This window comes from Ranitomeya variabilis, chromosome 5 (assembly GCF_051348905.1).
Source record: "Ranitomeya variabilis isolate aRanVar5 chromosome 5, aRanVar5.hap1, whole genome shotgun sequence".
NCBI lineage: Eukaryota > Metazoa > Chordata > Amphibia > Anura > Dendrobatidae > Ranitomeya > Ranitomeya variabilis.
In genome coordinates, this window is record NC_135236.1 from 270,748,631 (window position 1) to 270,767,252 (window position 18,622).

Here is an 18,622-nt window from a genome sequence, read left to right on the forward strand (position 1 = left end):
GCTTAGTAACCCGATGTTTACCCTGGTTACCAGTGAAGACATCGCTGAATCCGTGTCACACACACCGATTCAGCGATGTCAGAGGGACCTCAACGACCAAAAAAAGGTCCAGGCCATTCCGACACGACCAGCGATCTCGCAGCAGGGGCCTGGTCGCTGGTACGTGTCACACATAGCGAGATCGCTAATGAGGTCGCTGTTGCGTCACAAAACTTGTGACTCAGCAGCGATCTCGCTATATGAGACGGGGCCTTTAGCGACGCTAAAGCGATCCCGACAACGATACGACCTGTCAGGGATCGTTGCTGCGTCGCTATGTGGTCACTGGTGAGATGTCAAACAGTGAGATCTTCCAATGATCGCTGCTGCGATCTCACTGTTTGACATCTCACCAGCGACCTGTAGCGACCTGTACAACGATGTCACATGGGAGCTATTATGACGATTCAGTGTCTGAGTCGTCAACGAGGTCGTTGGTAAGGTGTCAAACACAGCGATGTGTGCTACCCAGCGGGACCTCAACGATCAAAAAAAGGTCCAGGCCATTCCGACATGACCAGCGATCTCACAGCAGGGGCCTGGTCGCTGCTACGTGTCACACATAGCGAGATCGCTACTGAGGTCGCTGTTGCGTCACAAAACCTGTGACTCAGCAGCGATCTCGCTAGCAATCTCGCTTAGTGAGACGGGGGCTTTAAGGCCCCGTCTCACATAGCGATTTACCAACGATCACGACCAGCGATACGACCTGGCCGTGATCGTTGGTAAGTCGTTGTGTGGTCGCTGGGGAGCTGTCACACAGACAGCTCTCTCCAGCGACCAACGATCAGGGGAACGACTTCGGCATCGTTGAAACTGTCTTCAACGATGCCGAAGTCCCCCTGCAGCACCCGGGTAACCAGGGTAAACATCGGGTTACTAAGCGCAGGGCCGCGCTTAGTAACCCGATGTTTACCCTGGTTACCAAAAAAAACAAACAGTACATACCCGCCTTTCGGTGTCCGTCAGGTCCCTTGCCGTCTGCTTCCTGCTCTGACTGAGTGCCGCCGTACAGTGAGAGCAGAGCGCAGCGGTGACGTCACTGCTGTGCTGCTGTGCTGTCACTGTACGGCGGCACTCAGTCAGAGCAGGAAGCGGACGGCAAGGGACCTGACGGACATCAGATGGTGAGTATGTAGTGTTTGTTTTTTTTTACTTTTACACTGGTAACCAGGGTAAACATCGGGTTACTAAGCGCGGCCCTGCGCTTAGTAACCCGATGTTTACCCTGGTTACCAGTGAAGACATCGCTGGATCGGTGTCACACACACCGATCCAGCGATGTCAGCGGGACCTCAACGACCAAAAAAAGGTCCAGGCCATTCCGACACGACCAGCGATCTCACAGCAGGGGCCTGATCGCTGGTACGTGTCACACATAGCGAGATCGCTACTGAGTTCGCTGTTGCGTCACAAAACTTGTGACTCAGCAGCGATCTCGCTAGCGATCTCGCTATGTGTGACGGGGCCTTTAGGCATCAAACAGCGTCTACAGTTGTTTTCATGACACTGGGCTACAAGCCAAAAGTACAGATACCAGTGTTGCATTGTCCTCGCATGACCACTCTCAAAAGCTACCATGATGCAGAGAGAGATAACAATGGAGGCTGGAATGAAAGTCTGTCCTTTTCAGTGATGTCTCCAGATTTGCTCTTGGATAGTCAAAGATTAGTCTAGTGACCACATGGGCAACGACATGAAGAGGCCTTTATGAGAGAACATCACACCAGTCCTTCTTCTGCGATTATGGTGTGAGGTGGAATAATCTACGATACCTGGACCCTTCTAGTCTTCATTCCAGGCACACTAGCATCTTGGCGTTACATGGTATATCGATTTCTCCAAAGTGTCCCAGGAGCTGTTTTTTAACATGACAACACCAGACTGCATGTTGATTGTGCTTCTGTGAGCAGCCTGCGTGGCCTAAACCTGCTACCATCGTGTGCAGCATCTCCGGACTTGTCTCCCATCAAGTACATATGAACATTCAAAGACATACTGATAGGGATTTTAGATTGTGAGCCCGATCGGGGACAGCAATGATAATGTGCGCAAACCTGTAAAGCGTTGCGGAATATGTTATAGCTATATAAAAATAAAGATTATTATTAATGTCACTGGTGGGCACTTGCAAAGAGAGATGCAAGAAGCTGCACTTTGATTTGCATGCCTAAATGCACTTAGCCCAGCAGAAAATTCCGCAGACAACCGCTAATAACTTTATTGATAGTAGCCAAGTAGTGTAACTTCTAGTATTTTTGTGAGTGGTATTCATACTCAATACTGAATAAATCAAGATGTTTTGAAAATGATGCTTCCATTGTTTCATACCTTGCATAAAACTAACATGCCCAAGTCCATGACTTTTTCTTCTTCGTGTTGCAACATCAATATTGAGTGTGTATGTATGTATATATAATATATATATATATATATATATATATATATATATACTAGATGGTGGCCCGATTCTAACGCATCGGGTATTCTAGAATATGTATGCAATTTGTAAATGTACAGCAATTTGGTTCATCAGTTCAGCATCACACTTTTCGTTTTCTTTTAGGTTCATCCTTTGTTCTGTAGCCTCATTTGTATCAATGATGTATAATTGTGCAAATTTTGGTGGTTGTCCTATTTCTGGGTGAAGTGTTCCAGTGCGGTGGTAGATCTGGCCGTGAATTTTAAAACAATACGGTCCGAATCCAGGGGGCGGTGCAATGTTGGCACCGAATAAAGCAAACGCATGAGAACTGTTGATGCTTCTGATATTTTCCATGAAATTTCTACTGTGTTGATGCATTCCTTTCATTAACTGCTCAAACAGATCTGAGTAGTGAGGTCTCGGTAGCATAACTTTTCCTTTTTGGCAGCATTGAGTAAACTGATTGTCAGATGGTTTTTCATCAATGAAATTCAGAGAGTCGCATTTAGAGCAAATTGCATTCATATTCCCACAGTAGTGTTCATGAATTGTACTTTCATTGTCTGTTACGTAATGTGCAAGTTGTTGAATATTGTCCTGGTCGTGCCTTAGTTGGTAGAGCATTCGTTGTTTATGAATTTGGCGATCATGTTGTTCCTGTCGTACAACAGTTTGTTGTGGTGTCTCCGGTTGGCGACGGTGTCTGTGAGATTCCGCATCCTGGGCTTGTCTAGCAGCAGTTTGTTGTGGTGTCTCCTGTTGGCGACGTTGTCTGTGAGATTCCGCATCCTGGGCTTGTCTGGCGGCAGTTTGTTGTGGTGTCTCCTGTTCCCGATGTTGTCGTTTTCTTGCTGCTGCTGCTTTTCTGTCATCCTCATTGGCGTATTTTCGTTTACGACCCATTCTAAGATAGAAACACAGGGAGATGCCGCCCATACAGGGAGACGCAGGCACACACCCTACACAATGGCGGCACTTGACAGCAGTGGAGGACAATGATGATTCCAGAATTCGCGGCAGACTGTGCCCGTCGGTGATTGGTTGAGGCCGGCTGGCCTCGACCAATCAGCAAGGCGGGATTTCCGAGACAGACAGACAATTAGACCCTTAGACAACACAATGGCGGCACTTGACAGCAGTGGAGGACAATGCCCGTCGCTGATTGGTCGAGGCCGGCTGGCCTCGACCAATCAGAGACTGTGCCCGTCGCTGATTGGTCGAGGCCTGGCGGCCTCGACCAATCAGAGATGCGGGATTTCCAGGACAGACAGACAATTAAACCCTTAGACAATTATATATATAGATATATATTGGAGCATTGTATACACCTTAGCAAAGATTTTTATATTGTTCGATTGCTTCCTAAATGCAAAGTTAAGCAGCTTTCTAGATATTATTGTTTGTGTAAATTATCTACACTTTTTGTTGCTACAAAGTGAATTAATGTCCATTATTTAGCTGAGTGCTTTTGCAGAACTGATACAAGTCCTTCAGATCTCCTGCCCCTGTTTCTGATCACTTTATTTGTTCTCACACTGTGTAAAGGAAAGCAGCAGTGAAAAGAAGGGGTTTGCGTACAGATCTTCACATGAGGATAGGGGAGTAGGCATGTATAGTCTCAGGGAGAACATAAAAACAGGTAACATCTAATTAAAATAGCACATGAAGATAAAATAAGTGCAGGGTAGAAGCTGTGCTGACATATGACATATAAGTTAGTGCAATTTTTGAACTAAAGGTAACCTCTAGCATATGTAACAATCATATTTTCCACCCAAATGTAAATACCGTACACATAAAATGGACACTTTGCTTTCCTGTTACATATTAGCAGAAGGATGGGAACAGAACAGTAAACTTCGGTCACCTGGTTATAAAGAGCACAAAGGTGCAGAGCACTGTTCCCAGAGGCATTCTGTGCTCTCATGTCAGCGCCGTAAAAAAGAAGATGCTCCAGATGCTGAACATGTCCATACCGGCATGCCTACGAAACACACGAAGGCAGAGGACAGGAGATTATTTCAAGAAGAGACACAAAATTAGATACCTAGTGAGTACAGACAATATATGGAAAAAAAAGACGGACAATGCCAAACAAGCACAGTGATCCACAGACACTGTAGACAGTCCAGATGGCTAAAGGATTACCCACAGTAAGAACAAAAAAACATTAGAGCTAAGGATTGTAAAGAAAAAGAGCAATGAAACACTGATAGTTTTAAAGGGGTTGCCCTACAAACAACATATCTCACCTATCACCCGAGCACTGGGACTTCCACCTATCAAGAGAACAGGGGTCCCCAAAGCCCTTGTGTCAATGGAGCTGAAGTGTGCATGCATGACCACTACGTCTACAGACATTAAGGGGAGTAGTGGTCACAGAGTCACTACAGCTTCATTCACAAAGGAAAGTTTAAGCCCCCATTCTGGTGATAATTTGGGGTCCAAGTGACCAGACCCCATGGATCACACATGATGTACATTGTGGATAGGTGATAAATATTGTTTATAAAACAAATCCCTTAAGAAAATTAAATTCAATGAAACAACAAAATATCATAAAACATCAGACCTGTCATACAGCCAAGATCTCACCCAGGATGTAATTTATGGTATGATGATCACAACCTAACAGCAGTCTTTAAAGAGTACCTATCGTTACAAAAAAGAAAATTAAAATCATTCTTGGGGCAGCTGTAGATGCATGCTAGGTATAGTAATGTGGCCTCTAATTTCCATATCTGTGATATTTTCCTTTCCCCACTGCTTGTTTCTGTGATTACTAATGTTTTTCTGCATGCTTGTTGGGCGGGTATGTGATATCACAGTTGAGAAGTGTTTACTGACCAATGAGCTGACTCCTCTCCAGGGCCCCATATTGTGCCATTGCACTGAGACACTGAGCATCTGCAGCTGCATCCCCCTCCTCCAGGTCTAATACTTACTGTTAACTCTGGATTGATTTTTGACAAGGCTGAGAGGGCCTCTAAATACTTATAGTGACCCTGCAGGACGGGAACCAGGAACTACAGGTAGAACGATAGGTACGCTTTAAAGTGTGCACATTGTGCAGCAGTTATATTATACTGATTAGTCCCAAAGAAATCCAAAGTCTCACCTGGTGGATCTCCTGCCATCCATTTTCATCTTCACAGCCAAGGTTGGCGTAGTCCCGGAGCAATAACTCACAACAGTATGGGTCTCCCCCTACCATTGCACTGTGATAGAGTGGGGTTAAGCCACGGCTGTCCTTATAATCTGGAGAAGCACCTAAATCCAAAAGGGTCTGATTGTCCGGTAAGAAAACGTTTGTGCGTCGATTATTGTAAAAAAAAAAAGAGGACAGTTAACAATTAGATTAGTCAAGTTAACAATAGCATTCTTTATTAACTTATTTGGACCTTACTTACATTATACTTTTGGCTTATGAGCAGAATTCTTGCTTTCTAGCCAACTTTAAAGTATAAGTAAAAATTGATAAAAGTGAGTAAGGCTATGTGCACACACAACGTTCTTGCAGTGCTTTTTTATGCAGGCAAAACCTACTCTCTTGGCAGTAAAATCATTGTCCACAACACACACGTTTAGCTGTGATTTTGCTGTGTTTTTTTGGTGTAGATTGCATATGCGTTTTGATCACAGTACAGGTTAAATAAACTTAGTTTTTGCACTTTCTCATTAAGATCTAAATGCTGCAAAACACTGAAAGAAGTGACCTGCTGCAGATTAAAAAAAACAGCCGATCTCAAATTGGGTCAAGAAAAAAACAGCGTGTGCACGAGACTTCTGAAATCACATAGCTTTTGCTGGTACTGTAAAAAGCAGCTTCTTTTCTGCAGAAGAACAGCGCTCTAAAAACTCTGCATATGAACATAACCTACTGTAAGTGCTCTAGTATACAGAGTAGTAATAGATGTATCTAAATTATGCTACAAAGAATAGAGAGGTCTGTTATTTCTATCATCGGTGAGAGACAGAATCAAAAAATAAAACCAGAAAATCACATTGTATGATTTTAAATAATCAATTTGCATTTTATTGCATAAAATAAGTATTTGATCACCTACCAACCAGCAAGAAGTCTGGCTCTCATAGATCTGTTAGTTTTTCTTTAAGAAGCCCTCTACTCTGCACTCATTACCAGTATTGATTAATTGCACCCGTTTGAACTCGTTACCTGTATAAAAGACACCTGCTGCATACACTCAGTCACAATCCAACCTCTCCCTCATGGCCAAGACCAAAGAGCTGTCTAATGACACTAGGGACAAAATTGTAGACATGCAATAGGCAAGCAGCTTGGTGAGAAGGCAACAACTGTTGGCACAATTATTAGAAAATAGAAAAACACAAGATGACTGTCTATCTTCCTTGGTCTGGGGCTTCAAGCAAGTTCTCATGTCGTAGGGTAAGGATGATTCTGAGAAAAGGTCATGAATCAGACCAGAACTACACGAGAGGACCCGGGCAATAACCTGAAGAGAGCTGGGACCATAGTCTAGAACATTACCGTTAGTAACACACACGTCACGGATTAAATTCCTACAAGGAACGCAAGGTCCCCCTGCTCACGCAAGCACATGTCCAGGCCCATTTTAAGTTCGCCAATGACCATCTGGATGATCCAGAGGAGGCATGGGAGAAGGTCATGTGGAGAGATGAGACCAAAATAGAACATTTTGGAATCAACACCACTCACTGTGTTTGGTGGAAGAAGGATAAGTGCAACCACAAAAACACCGTTCCAACTGTGAAGCATGGTGGGGGAAGCATCATACTTTGGGGGTACTCTTCTGCAGAGGGGACAGAATGAATGTACCATATTGAAGGGAGGATGGATGGGGTCATGTATCATAAGATTTTGGTCAACAACCTCCTTCCCTCAAAAAGAGCATTGAAGACAGATCATGTCTGAGCCTTCCTATATGACAATGGCCTGAAGCACACTGCCAGGGCAACTAAGGAGTGGCTCCGTAAGATGCATTTCAAGGTCGTGGAGTGGTCTAGCCAGTCTCCAGACCTGATCCCAATAGAAAATCTTTGGAGGGAACTGAAACAAAATGTTGCCCAGCGGCAGCCCCAAAACCTGAAAGATCTGGAGAAGATCTATATGGAGGAGTGGAACAAAATCTCTGCTGCAGTGTGTGCAAACTTAGAACTACAGGAAACGTCTGAGCTCTGTAATTGCAAAACAAAGGTTTCTGCCCCAAATATTAGGTTTTGTTTTTCTATTGTATCAAATACTTATTTCATGCAATAAAATGAAAATTAGTTATGTATAAATCATACAATGTGATTTTCTGTTTTTTTATTTTTAGATTCCGTTTCTCACAGATGAAATTACAGACCTCTCCATTCTTTGTAGGTGGGAATACCTGCAAAATAGGCAGTGTATCAAATAAAAAATTGAAAAAAAAAATACTAGTGGTCTAGGTTTTAAGAAATTTCTCAAAATTTTATATTTTTATGAAATCTAAAGAAATACTACTCACCATTAATACGGCATGATTGCGGTATCGCACCGCTTTGTGCAGAGCCGTGAGCCCCTCACGTGTTCTGAAGTCCAAGTGCGCACCGCCGCTCCTCAGAACCTTAACCAGCTCCGCTCCTCCCTCTAGCTGCGCAGCAAAGGTGAGAGGACACTCTGAGGATGAAATCGACATCACATTAAAAAAGAGTCAACATCATTCATGGTCCTAAAGATTATTCTTTGGTTATGTAGAAAAGCACGCTGCATAGTTTAAAGAACAAAGACCATGAGAAACCATGGCTATAGATAGAGATACAGGTAATACCTTGCACTTGGCATCAAATTGTTGTGCAAAGGCTTGAACAGTGCATGAACTGAAGATACATGAAGGTTTCGAACAATATACGGGTTGGGTTTTTTATTTACTTGGACAACCCCCTTCTCAATACCTATGTTTCCCCACAGTAAAATAATAACACTCACACTCACCTCCGGTGCCGGCGCTGTTCCAGTAGTGTTGACACTGGCACTCCCGGGGATCGCTTGAAGAGCTCCAGAGGTGAGTATAAGTTTTATTATTTTATTTGGGGCAAAGATGCTGATTGAGAAGGGGTTGTCCGAGTAGTGGACAGCCACTTTAAGGCTGACTTTAGGATTTCTTCTACGGATTTTCAGTTTGTATTTAACTGGGGAATATTCTGCGTGTTGCAATCTGTCGAAACTCCTACGACAACTAGCAGGTCACTTATTTTTCTCTGTCACTGGAAAATCCTGTGTTGGTACGAAGAGCAAATCGGACATCTCACTGATGGTTTATTTGCAGATTTCATTTAAAAAAAATTCCTGAGAATTCCACCGTGTTGTTGTATCCTAACTATACGAAAAGCAGCATGCAACGGAAAGCTATGCTCCTGAATGAATCTGCCATTGAATTTCTAAAAAACAAAACCCAGCATACAGATGTCAGACCCCCTGTGGCTGTCCAGTGATCAGTCAGTAGACTATGGAGTGGCATACGCATTATACAAATATACTGTATACAGTTATATGAAAAAGTTTGGGCACCCCTATTAATCTTAAGCTTAATGTTTTATAAAAATTGTTTTTTTTACAACAGCTATTTCAGTTTCATATATCTAATAACTGTTGGACACAGTAATGTTTCTGCCTTGAAATGAGGTTTATTGTACTAACAGAAAATGTGCAATCTGCATTCAAACAAAATTTGACAGGTGCATAAGTATGGGCACCTCACCAGAAAAGTGACATTAATATTTAGTAGATCCTCCTTTTGCAAAAATAACAGCCTCTAGTCGCTTCCTGTAGCTTTTAATGAGTTCCTGGATCCTGGATGAAGGTATTTTTGACCATTCCTCTTTACAAAATAATTCTAGTTCAGTTAAGTTTGATGGTCGCCGAGCATGGACAGCCCTCTTCAAATGATCCCACAGATGTTCAATGATATTCAGGTCTGGGGGCTGGGATGGCCATTCCAGAACAGTGTAATTGTTCCTCTGCATGAATGCCTGAGTAGATTTGGAGCGGTGTTTTGGATCATTGTCTTGCTGAAAGATCCATCCCCTGCGTAACTTCAACTTTGTCACTGATTCATGAACATTATTGTCAAGAATCTGCTGATACTGAGAGGAATCCATGCGTCCCTCAACTTTAACAAGATTCCCGATGCCGGCATTGGCCACACAGCCCCAAAGCATGATGGAACCTCTACCAAATTTTACTGTGGGTAGCAAGTGTTTTTCTTGGAATGCTGTGCTTTTTTGCCGCCATGCATAACGCCTTTTTGTATGACCAAACAACTTAATCTTGGTTTCATCAGTCCACAGGACCTTCTTCCAAAAAGAAATTGGCTTCTCCAAATGTGCTTTTGCATACCTCAGCCGACTCTGTTTGTGGCGTGCTTGCAGAAACGGCTTCTTTCGCATCACTCTCCCATACAGCTTCTCCTTGTGCAAAGTGCGTTGTAGAGTTGACCGATGCACAGTGACACCATCTGCAGCAAGTTGATGCTGCAGCTCTCTGGAGGTGGTCTGAGGATTGTCCTTGATTGATCTCACCATTCTTCTTCTCTGCCTTTCTGATGTTTTTCTTGGCCTGCTGTTGTGAAATTGGATTTTGGGCTCCCCCGGTGGCCACTGGTGGAATTGAACTTGTGTGCATCATCCCCTCTGTTCACCTGTTCCCATCAGGATGTGGGAGTCGCTATTTAACCTTGCTCCTCTGTCACTTCCATGCCGGTCAACATTGTAATCAGAAGCCTTTCTGTGCATGTTCCTGCTACCAGACAACTTCCAGCTAAGTCGGACTTTTGTCCTTGTTTGTTTTTTGCATTTTGTTCCAGTTCACAGCTGCAGTTTCGTTTCTGTGTCTGGAAAGCTCTTGTGATCTGAAATTGCCACTCTGATGTTATGAGTTAATACTAGAGTCTTAAAGTAATTTCAGGATGGTGTATTGATAGGGTTTTCAGCTGACCATGAAAGTACCCTTTCTGTCTTCCTGCTATCTAGTAAGCGGACCTCGATTTTGCTAAACCTATTTTCATACTACGTTTGTCATTTTCATCTTAAATCACCGCCAATATATGTGGGGGCCTCTGTCTGCCTTTCGGGAAAATTTCTCTAGAGGTGAGCCAGGACTATATTTTCCTCTGCCAGGATTAGTTAGTCCTCCGGCCGGCGCTGGGCGTCTAGGGATAAAACGCAGGCTACGCTACCCGGCTACTGTTAGTTGTGCGGCAGGTTTAGTTCATGGTCAGTTTAAGTTTCCATCCTTCCAAGAGCTAGTTGCTATGTATGCTGGGCTATGTTCTCTTGCCATTGAGAACCATAACAGCCTGCCACTTCTGGCCTTAACAAGAACTGTACCTGTGTTCTTCCATTTCCTTACTATGTTCCTCACAGTGGAAATTGACAGGTTAAATCTCTTAGACAGCTTTTTGTATCCTTCCCCTGAACAACTATGTTGAATAATCTTTGTTTTCAGATCATTTGACAGTTGTTTTGAGGAGCCCATGATGCCACTCTTCAGAGGAGATTCAAACAGGAGAACAACTTGCAAGTGGCCACTTTGTAGCTTTTCTCATGATTGCATACACCTGGCTATGAAGTTCAAACCTCAATGAGGTTACAAAACCAAAAAAAGTGCTTTAGTAAGTCAGTAAAAAGTAGGTAGGAGTATTTAAAACAAGAAAATAATAAGGGTGCCCATACTTATGCACCTGTCAAATTTTGTTTGAATGCAGATTGCACATTTTCTGTTAGTACAATAAACCTCATTTCAAGGCAGAAACATTACTGTGTCCAACAGTTATTAGATATATGAAACTGAAATAGCTGTTGCAAAAAAAACAATTTTTACAAAACATTAAGCTTAAGATTAATAGGGGTGCCCAAACTTTTTCATATAACTGTAATATATATAGCTGTCATCTATATGGGAACTTATTGATTTCAATAAGCATCATGCATTTCTTGCATTATCATGTCGGCTTCAGATATGGAAGAAACCACAAATTATTTTAGATATAAGATTAAGAAAAATAAAGGCATGGATAAATCATAATACAGGGTGGGCCATTTATATGCATACACCTAAATAAAATGGGAATGGTTGGTGATATCAACTTCCTGTTTGTGGCACATTAGTATATGGGAGGGGGACCATGGTGGCCGTTTTGAAGTCAGCCAATTTGGATCCAACTATATTTTATTTCAATGGGAAGAGGGTCATGTGACACATCAAACTTATTGAGAATTTCACAAGAAAAACAATGGTGTGCTTGGTTTTAACGTAACTTTTTTCCTTCATGAGTTATTTACAAGTTTATGACCACTTATAAAATGTGTTCAAAGTGCTGCCCATTGTGCTAGATTGTCAACGCAACCCTCTTCTTCCACTCTTGACACACTGATAGCAACACCGTAGAAGAAATGTTAGCACAGGCTCCCAGTATCCGTTGTTTCAGATGCTGCACATCTCGCATCTGCACAGCATAGACAACTGCCTTCAGTTGACCCCAAAGATAAAAGTCTAAGGGGGTCAGATTGGGAGACCTTAGTGGCCATTCAGCAGGTGTTTTGCCCAGCCCTTCCCACTTGCCCTGTAGCTGTAGCAAGTGTAGTTCATATTTGTGGAGTTGATGTCACCTTTTTATTGTCAGGTGACATCAAGCCCAAGGCTTAGTAATGGAGAAGCATCAATAAGACACCTATCCATTACTAATCCTATAGTTATATGGTAAATAAAGACACAGCCAGAATAAAGTCCTTTATTAGAAATAAGACTAAACACAGCTTTCCATTTTATTTAAAAATAACAAACACAGTTATACTATTACTCACTTAACACCTAATTCCATCAAAGCCCTCGCTCTCCTGTAATAAAACTAAAATAAAAAAAACAACAATATATATTACATAGATAGATAAAAAGAAAGAAGAAAAGCCAGCAATTCATCTGCTGATGGATTATATACAGTAAATTCAAATAGAATAAGTAGATATACAGATGTCTGTGACAAATACAATTAGAACAGTGTGTGTGCAGCTTACTGTACATGTATTAAAGGGAATCTGTCACCCCCAAAATCAACGGTGAGCTAAGCCCACCGGCATCAGGGGCTTATCTACAGCATTCTGTAATGCTGTAGATAAGCCCGGATGTATCCTAAAAGATGAGAAAAAAAGGTTAGATTATACTCACCTGGGTGGGCCGTCCGATCCGATGGGCGTCGCGGTCCGGGTCCGGGGCCTCCCATCTTCTTACGATGACATCCTCTTCTGGTCTTCACGCTGCGGCTCCGGCAGAGCAAAGTACTGCAGTGCGCAGGCGCCGGGAAAGGTCAGAGAGGCCCGGCGCCTGCGCACTGCAGTACTTTGCTCTGCCCTCAACAGGGCAAACAAAGTACACCTGCGCTGGAGCCGCAGCCTGAAGACAAGAAGAGGATGTAATCTAGTGAAGATAGGAGGCGACAGACCGGACCAGCAGTGGGAATGCCTATGGGTGAGTATAATATAACCTCTTTTTCTCATCTTTTAGGATACATCAGAGGCTTATCTACAGCATTACAGAATGCTGTAGATAAGCCCCTGATGCCGGTGGGCTTACCTCACCCTCGATTTTGGGGGTGACAGATTCCCTTTAAATAAAAGATTATTTTTCAGGAAAAAATGGCGTGGGCTCCCGCTCAATTTTCATAACACGCAGAGGGAAAGCCGCCGGCTAGGGGCCAATGTTTATAGCGTGGGAAGGGGGTAATACACATGGAGCTTCCCAGGCTATTAATATCAGCTCATACCTGTATACTTAGCCTTTACTGACTATTAAAATGGGGAACCCCCCCCCAAAAAAAAAATTAATAACCAGCAAAGGCTATGCAGACAGCTGCGAGTTGATATTAATAGCCTAGGAAGGGGCCATGGACATTGGCTAAAAACATCAGCTCTCAGCCGCCCCAGAAAAGGCGCATCTCTAAGATGCGCCAATTCTGGCACTTAGCCTCGCTCTTCCCACTTGCCCTGTAGAGGTGGCAAGTTGGGTGATAATTGGGGGGGGGGTTGGCGTCACCTTTTTATTGTCAGGTGACATCAAGCACAGTGGTTAGTAATGGAGAGGCGTCAATAAGACTCCCCTTTACTAACCGCATAAGCACATTGTATGAAAACACTGAAGCTCAGAAAAAAAAATCCTTTAATAGAAAAAAAGACACAGCCTCCTTTAATAGATCTTAATTAAAACATACTTAAGACATCGCCCATTCCCCCGTTGCCCTCGTCATCTGCAAAAGAGGTAAAAAAAACAACAATATTCCTCACCTTTGCGACCATGCAGTAGACACCGAGCACCATGTGCCCGGGAACTGCTATTCCCTGTCTGAGGGCACCACAAGTGTGATAAAGTTCCCCTGCTCGCGGTGCTGTCTGACAGGTCCTGCGAGTTCACAGCTAATGAACACACTTCACCTATGTGAGAGACTGAGGCGGTTAGCTGGCAAGTAAGACAGGACCAACAATAGTTTGAAATCTTTCGGTGACATCCGGGCCAGTAGAAACTTCGAAGAATCCGCTCTTGTGTCTTGCCTACACCCAGAAGCCCCTCCAAGACATGAGAATGGGATGGGCCAGGTCTAACACCCTACACGGCTCTGGTACTACCAGTTGCTCCAATACCTCTCGCCCTAGCTTAGTCACTCGATATAGCAAATCCCTGTTTACTGCAAAGTGTGGAAACCTAGTGTTGGCTCCCCGCTCTTGAGCAACCCTGTTTAACAAGGTGACATTATCAAACGCCCCTTTTTGTGTAAGATCCTTCAGTTGAGCTGTCACAATGTTCTCCCTGGAAGCCCCCAAATCAGGGTTGTTGGCCTCAGGGGTCTCTGACTCGTCCTCATCACTCGCAAGCACACACAGGAGAAACTGCAAAGTTGACGACATGTTGTGATTTTATAAAGCAGTCACATGCCCTTTACGTTTGTGGATTCCTCACAGAAATAACATGGATTTTACCCATTGTGTTGATAACAATGCATTACAAAGATGACATTTCCTGACTGCAAAAAAAAGAGTCAAAGATATAAAGATCTTTTCTTTCCATTTCTTTTTGTAAACTATGCTGCCGCATTCAAAGTCTCTTACCCCCTGTATCTGGATCCTGGTAATTAGGATCCAGACCCCGCTCAAGCAGCCTTGTCACCTTCTCGATGTTCTGAAGCTGAATGTACTCCATGAATTTCTTTAGATTCCCCTACAATGTAAATTAGAAATAAAATAAAAAAACAGAAAAAAAAATTAGGAGAAAAAATCAATTGGAAAATTGGAAATTACATTTGTAAACTGTATATTACTAAATAAAACGCTCTGGTAATCAGAAAAGAGCAGATGTAATCACGTACAATGAGCTCCAACCAATTCTTTAGAGTTGAATAATTTCATCAGGACATGAGGAATCCCAGAATAAAATGTCATTATCAATCAGCACTTAATCTAACCACTTTGTAAGATTCTCAGGCATTATGAATAAATGTGGCTAGTTCCAGCTGCACCTAAGGCCAAAAGTTCTTCAAACAGTTGCAATCATGCACAGGCAAAAATGAGACATCCCATGGGCAGGATTAAAGGGAACCTTATCCCCATAAATTGTTAGATGTGCTACATCAGCCCCGTAATGATGCTTGTGACCATGTCCTTATCATAAATGTGTATTTGTATTCGCTACAAAATTGAACTTTTTTTTTTTTTTTTTTTTTTTTAAATCAGGCAATTTTGTATTAATTTTAAAACATTTACAGCTATAAAGCAGGATATCCAAATCAGAACATTTAAATCACAACGCAACCCTCCCCCTCTCCCAGACCACTCTTTTGAACACCAGTCGTACTTGACCGTACTGTAAATTACAGTACACGAATAGATATAAAATCCAAAATATCTACAACATGTCATTTCCCACTTTGTCTGGACCGGCTAACCAGCGCGCAGTCCATACATATAGAGTATCTATTAGGGCTCTTTAGTGCAATATTAAAGGACAATGATTAATGGTTGCGAACCATCCAAGGAGTACAAAATTTGTCAAAATATGCACTTCTGTTCCTTTTGGAATAGACCCGTTTTTCAACCAAAATAAGAGACTGCACATATTTGGTATATTCCCTGTATAACCCTCTCTGATATCCAATTCTTAGCAATTAGTTTCCTGGCGAAAAAGGGGGCGCGTGCAACAGCAATTTTCCCAACCAGGTTCACTTAGGCAAGATTAAACTTTATTGTCAGTGCTTATATTCCCATACTAGTCCGGCAGCACCGTCACTTATTTCCGTACTAAGACAGACCAACATGTATGGCGTTAACAGGGAGGAGAACAAATCGCCCCTCTGCTCCTCCTCCCTAATCTCACGAGCGTATACATACATGCTCTCTGATGTTTTATCGGATAGCACTCGGCCCAATGTTGTAGTATGGGGCAGTGCAGATCTGCGCTTTATTTCTCATGCCAATTCGGGATGAGAAAAATTCACAGCATGCTGCAAGTGGCTCTGCTAATCGGATGACATGCACCCATACAAGTCTATGGGTGAGAGTAAAACCTCGGATGCCATCCGAGTGCAGTCCGATTTCGCAGATTCAGACAATGGAGAAGATGGAGCAATTTTGTTCTCCGTCTTCTCCACTACTGTGCTCCATCTCTCTCATGCGAGAGCATCGAATTACAGTAATGTGACACTCGGATCAGAGTTTGAGCAGTGTCGTTAACATATTCCATCCAATTGTCTCGCAGAGAGAGTATGCGATTGCGTGACCCCGGCCCAAAAGAAGTGATTTACCTCTTTATTAAAATTATATTACTACCAATAAGCCAATCATATAATAGGCACCAGCCAGAATGATCTAGCACTGAAGATTATTTTTGTTTTAATTCAACTAAATGAATGGATGGATGAATATTAATATACGGTAAACAGTTGTCATGGTTAATATCAGATGGCATTGTAACATATGCATGATGTGCAATATATAAAAATACATAGAGGCAAGTTATCACTTTCTGCTTCCTTTCCTATTTTGTCCTATTTGTAAGAAATCTTCTGTATGCGTCCTAGTAAATCAGTTATTTCCCCCTGTCCTCACTATCCTGTGTCCGGCTGTGAGGCAATTGCCTGCAGAAGGAGCCTCTCCCCTTTGTCTTACCTGCAAATAGAACTCAAAATTGTTAAAGGGGCTGTCCAGTATCTAAAAAAATTGCAATAGCACTGGAGTGCCTAGGGTATAAATGGTAAGTGATATTTTTTCTTGTGTGATGTCCTGAAAGCCAAGGTTGGGGTTGATGTACAGCCAGGACCAGGCTTGATACATGTAAACAATGTTATCTTGTATCATATCATGAAAGTCCAAAAGAAACAATTAGGGATGTCACCTATTCAGACTGAAATCAATAATGCCACCACCAGCACATAACATCCCTGATGGTAGATACACAAGTGACCACTAACATTTTTTTTGAAAAATCAATTTTTTATTTAGAAATAATTTAAATGAATACAAATATAATTCAACAAGGTGCCTCAAAATGTGGGGAACGTCTGACAGAAAAAAACAGTATAGGGCCAACCCTAAAATATGAGCACAATCATAGCTCCAACAGTATACATACAATTGGTTTTGTATATTCCACACAGAATCACTATAATATCTTTAAATCTTCTATAACAGACCATGTAGGGTCGCTGTCTCATAAGGATAAAGGGTGGTAAGTAATTTAATCCATCCCACTATAGTGTATCAGTAAGGGACCAGGAGTAATAAAAGGTGCAAGTGCATATGTGCAAAGAATATCTTCTTTAATAAAGTGTCAGTGCATCATGAGAAATATTTTGCTGGACCCGCTGTTACAGATAAAATATGTTACGTGGGGTATGGATTGGTGCAGAGCTACAGCTACCGCTGTTAAACTTTTGCCCAGGTAAGAAATTTTCTGACACATCTCTACATTAAATCTAAGAAAATCCCTGCTCTCAGTGTCTACCCTGTAGTAGATATTTTTACAAATTGGTTACAAAAGATGTTGACCAACTGACATGTACCAAAAAATGGTCACATAATCTCACCAAAAAAGAACAAACAGCAATAAAAGAACTTCAAAAATGCAATGATGTGGTCTTTAAATTGTCCAATAAGGGAGGCAACCTGGTGATCTGGCCAAATTCCCTTTATGAGAACCAAGCGAAAAAATTACTTAACGATGCTAACTGTTGTAGGAAATTGCCCTCTAATCCTATTACTATTTTTCAAGCCGACTTATATTCCATCTTGGAAAAGCAGTTACTGAAGGAATCATTCCAAAACAAATGCTTGATGCCATTCAATCTTCAAATCTACGGTTACCTACATTCTACCAAAGATTCATAAAGATCCTTTGGACCCTCCCAGGAGACCGATAGTGGCGGGCAATGGTTGTCTTTTTGAAATATTATGTGATACCATTGACTACTTACTGAAACCACTAGTTACTACTCTTCCATCAAACATCAAACACACCACGGCTGCACTACACAGGTTAGAGAATATGTTTTGCTCATAAAATACTGTATGATTATGGTTACTGCCGATGTGTAGTCGCTGTACATGTTCATCAAACATTCGGATGGACTTGCAGCGACATCCTGGGTCATCAAATCCAGCAATATTGAACCCCGTCTTGCCGACCTTTTACTTGTTACTTGAAACAGGTGTACTTGAAATTACAGGGTACCGCCATGGGTGCATCGTGCGCACCCTCATATGCTAACCTATTTCTAGGAGCCTAGGAATGTGAAATTTTCAGCAGCAAACAAGTATCAGGAATTGAAAATTCCCACTACTGGATGCATTATATCATCGACATCTGATTCCTGTGGGAAGGCCCAGTTAAGGATCTATATCTTCTATTGGTGAGACTAAAGAACAATGATTGGAACATAAAGCTATCATACAAAACTACGAGAAAATTAGAATTCCTTGATATCCAAATCAATACCCTTAGTAATGGCAACATCACTACTGACCTTTGTCATAAACCCACTGCCATCAACTCATTGTTACATGCGACTTCTTCCAATCCGGCTTCCACTATTCGTGGTATACCAATTGGTCAGTTTCTGAGGATCAAACGTATTTGTTCAGATCAACAGCTCTTTC

At 42.3% G+C, this 18,622-nt stretch overlaps 1 protein-coding gene across 9 annotated transcripts in view; it reads right to left on the reverse strand.

The window, feature by feature from the left end:
• Positions 1-18,622, reverse strand: part of SHANK3 (SH3 and multiple ankyrin repeat domains 3) — a 521,647-nt gene that overhangs the window by 184,596 nt on the left and 318,429 nt on the right. For all 9 annotated transcript variants that reach the window (XM_077264301.1, XM_077264298.1, XM_077264303.1 and 6 more), the window contains 4 exons: positions 14,585-14,693; positions 7,957-8,108; positions 5,583-5,750; positions 4,332-4,448 (listed from right to left, as the gene is read on the reverse strand). In XM_077264301.1, coding sequence (XP_077120416.1) covers positions 4,332-4,448; positions 5,583-5,750; positions 7,957-8,108; positions 14,585-14,693 — 546 coding nt within the window. The remainder of the gene's footprint in view (positions 1-4,331; positions 4,449-5,582; positions 5,751-7,956; positions 8,109-14,584; positions 14,694-18,622) is intronic.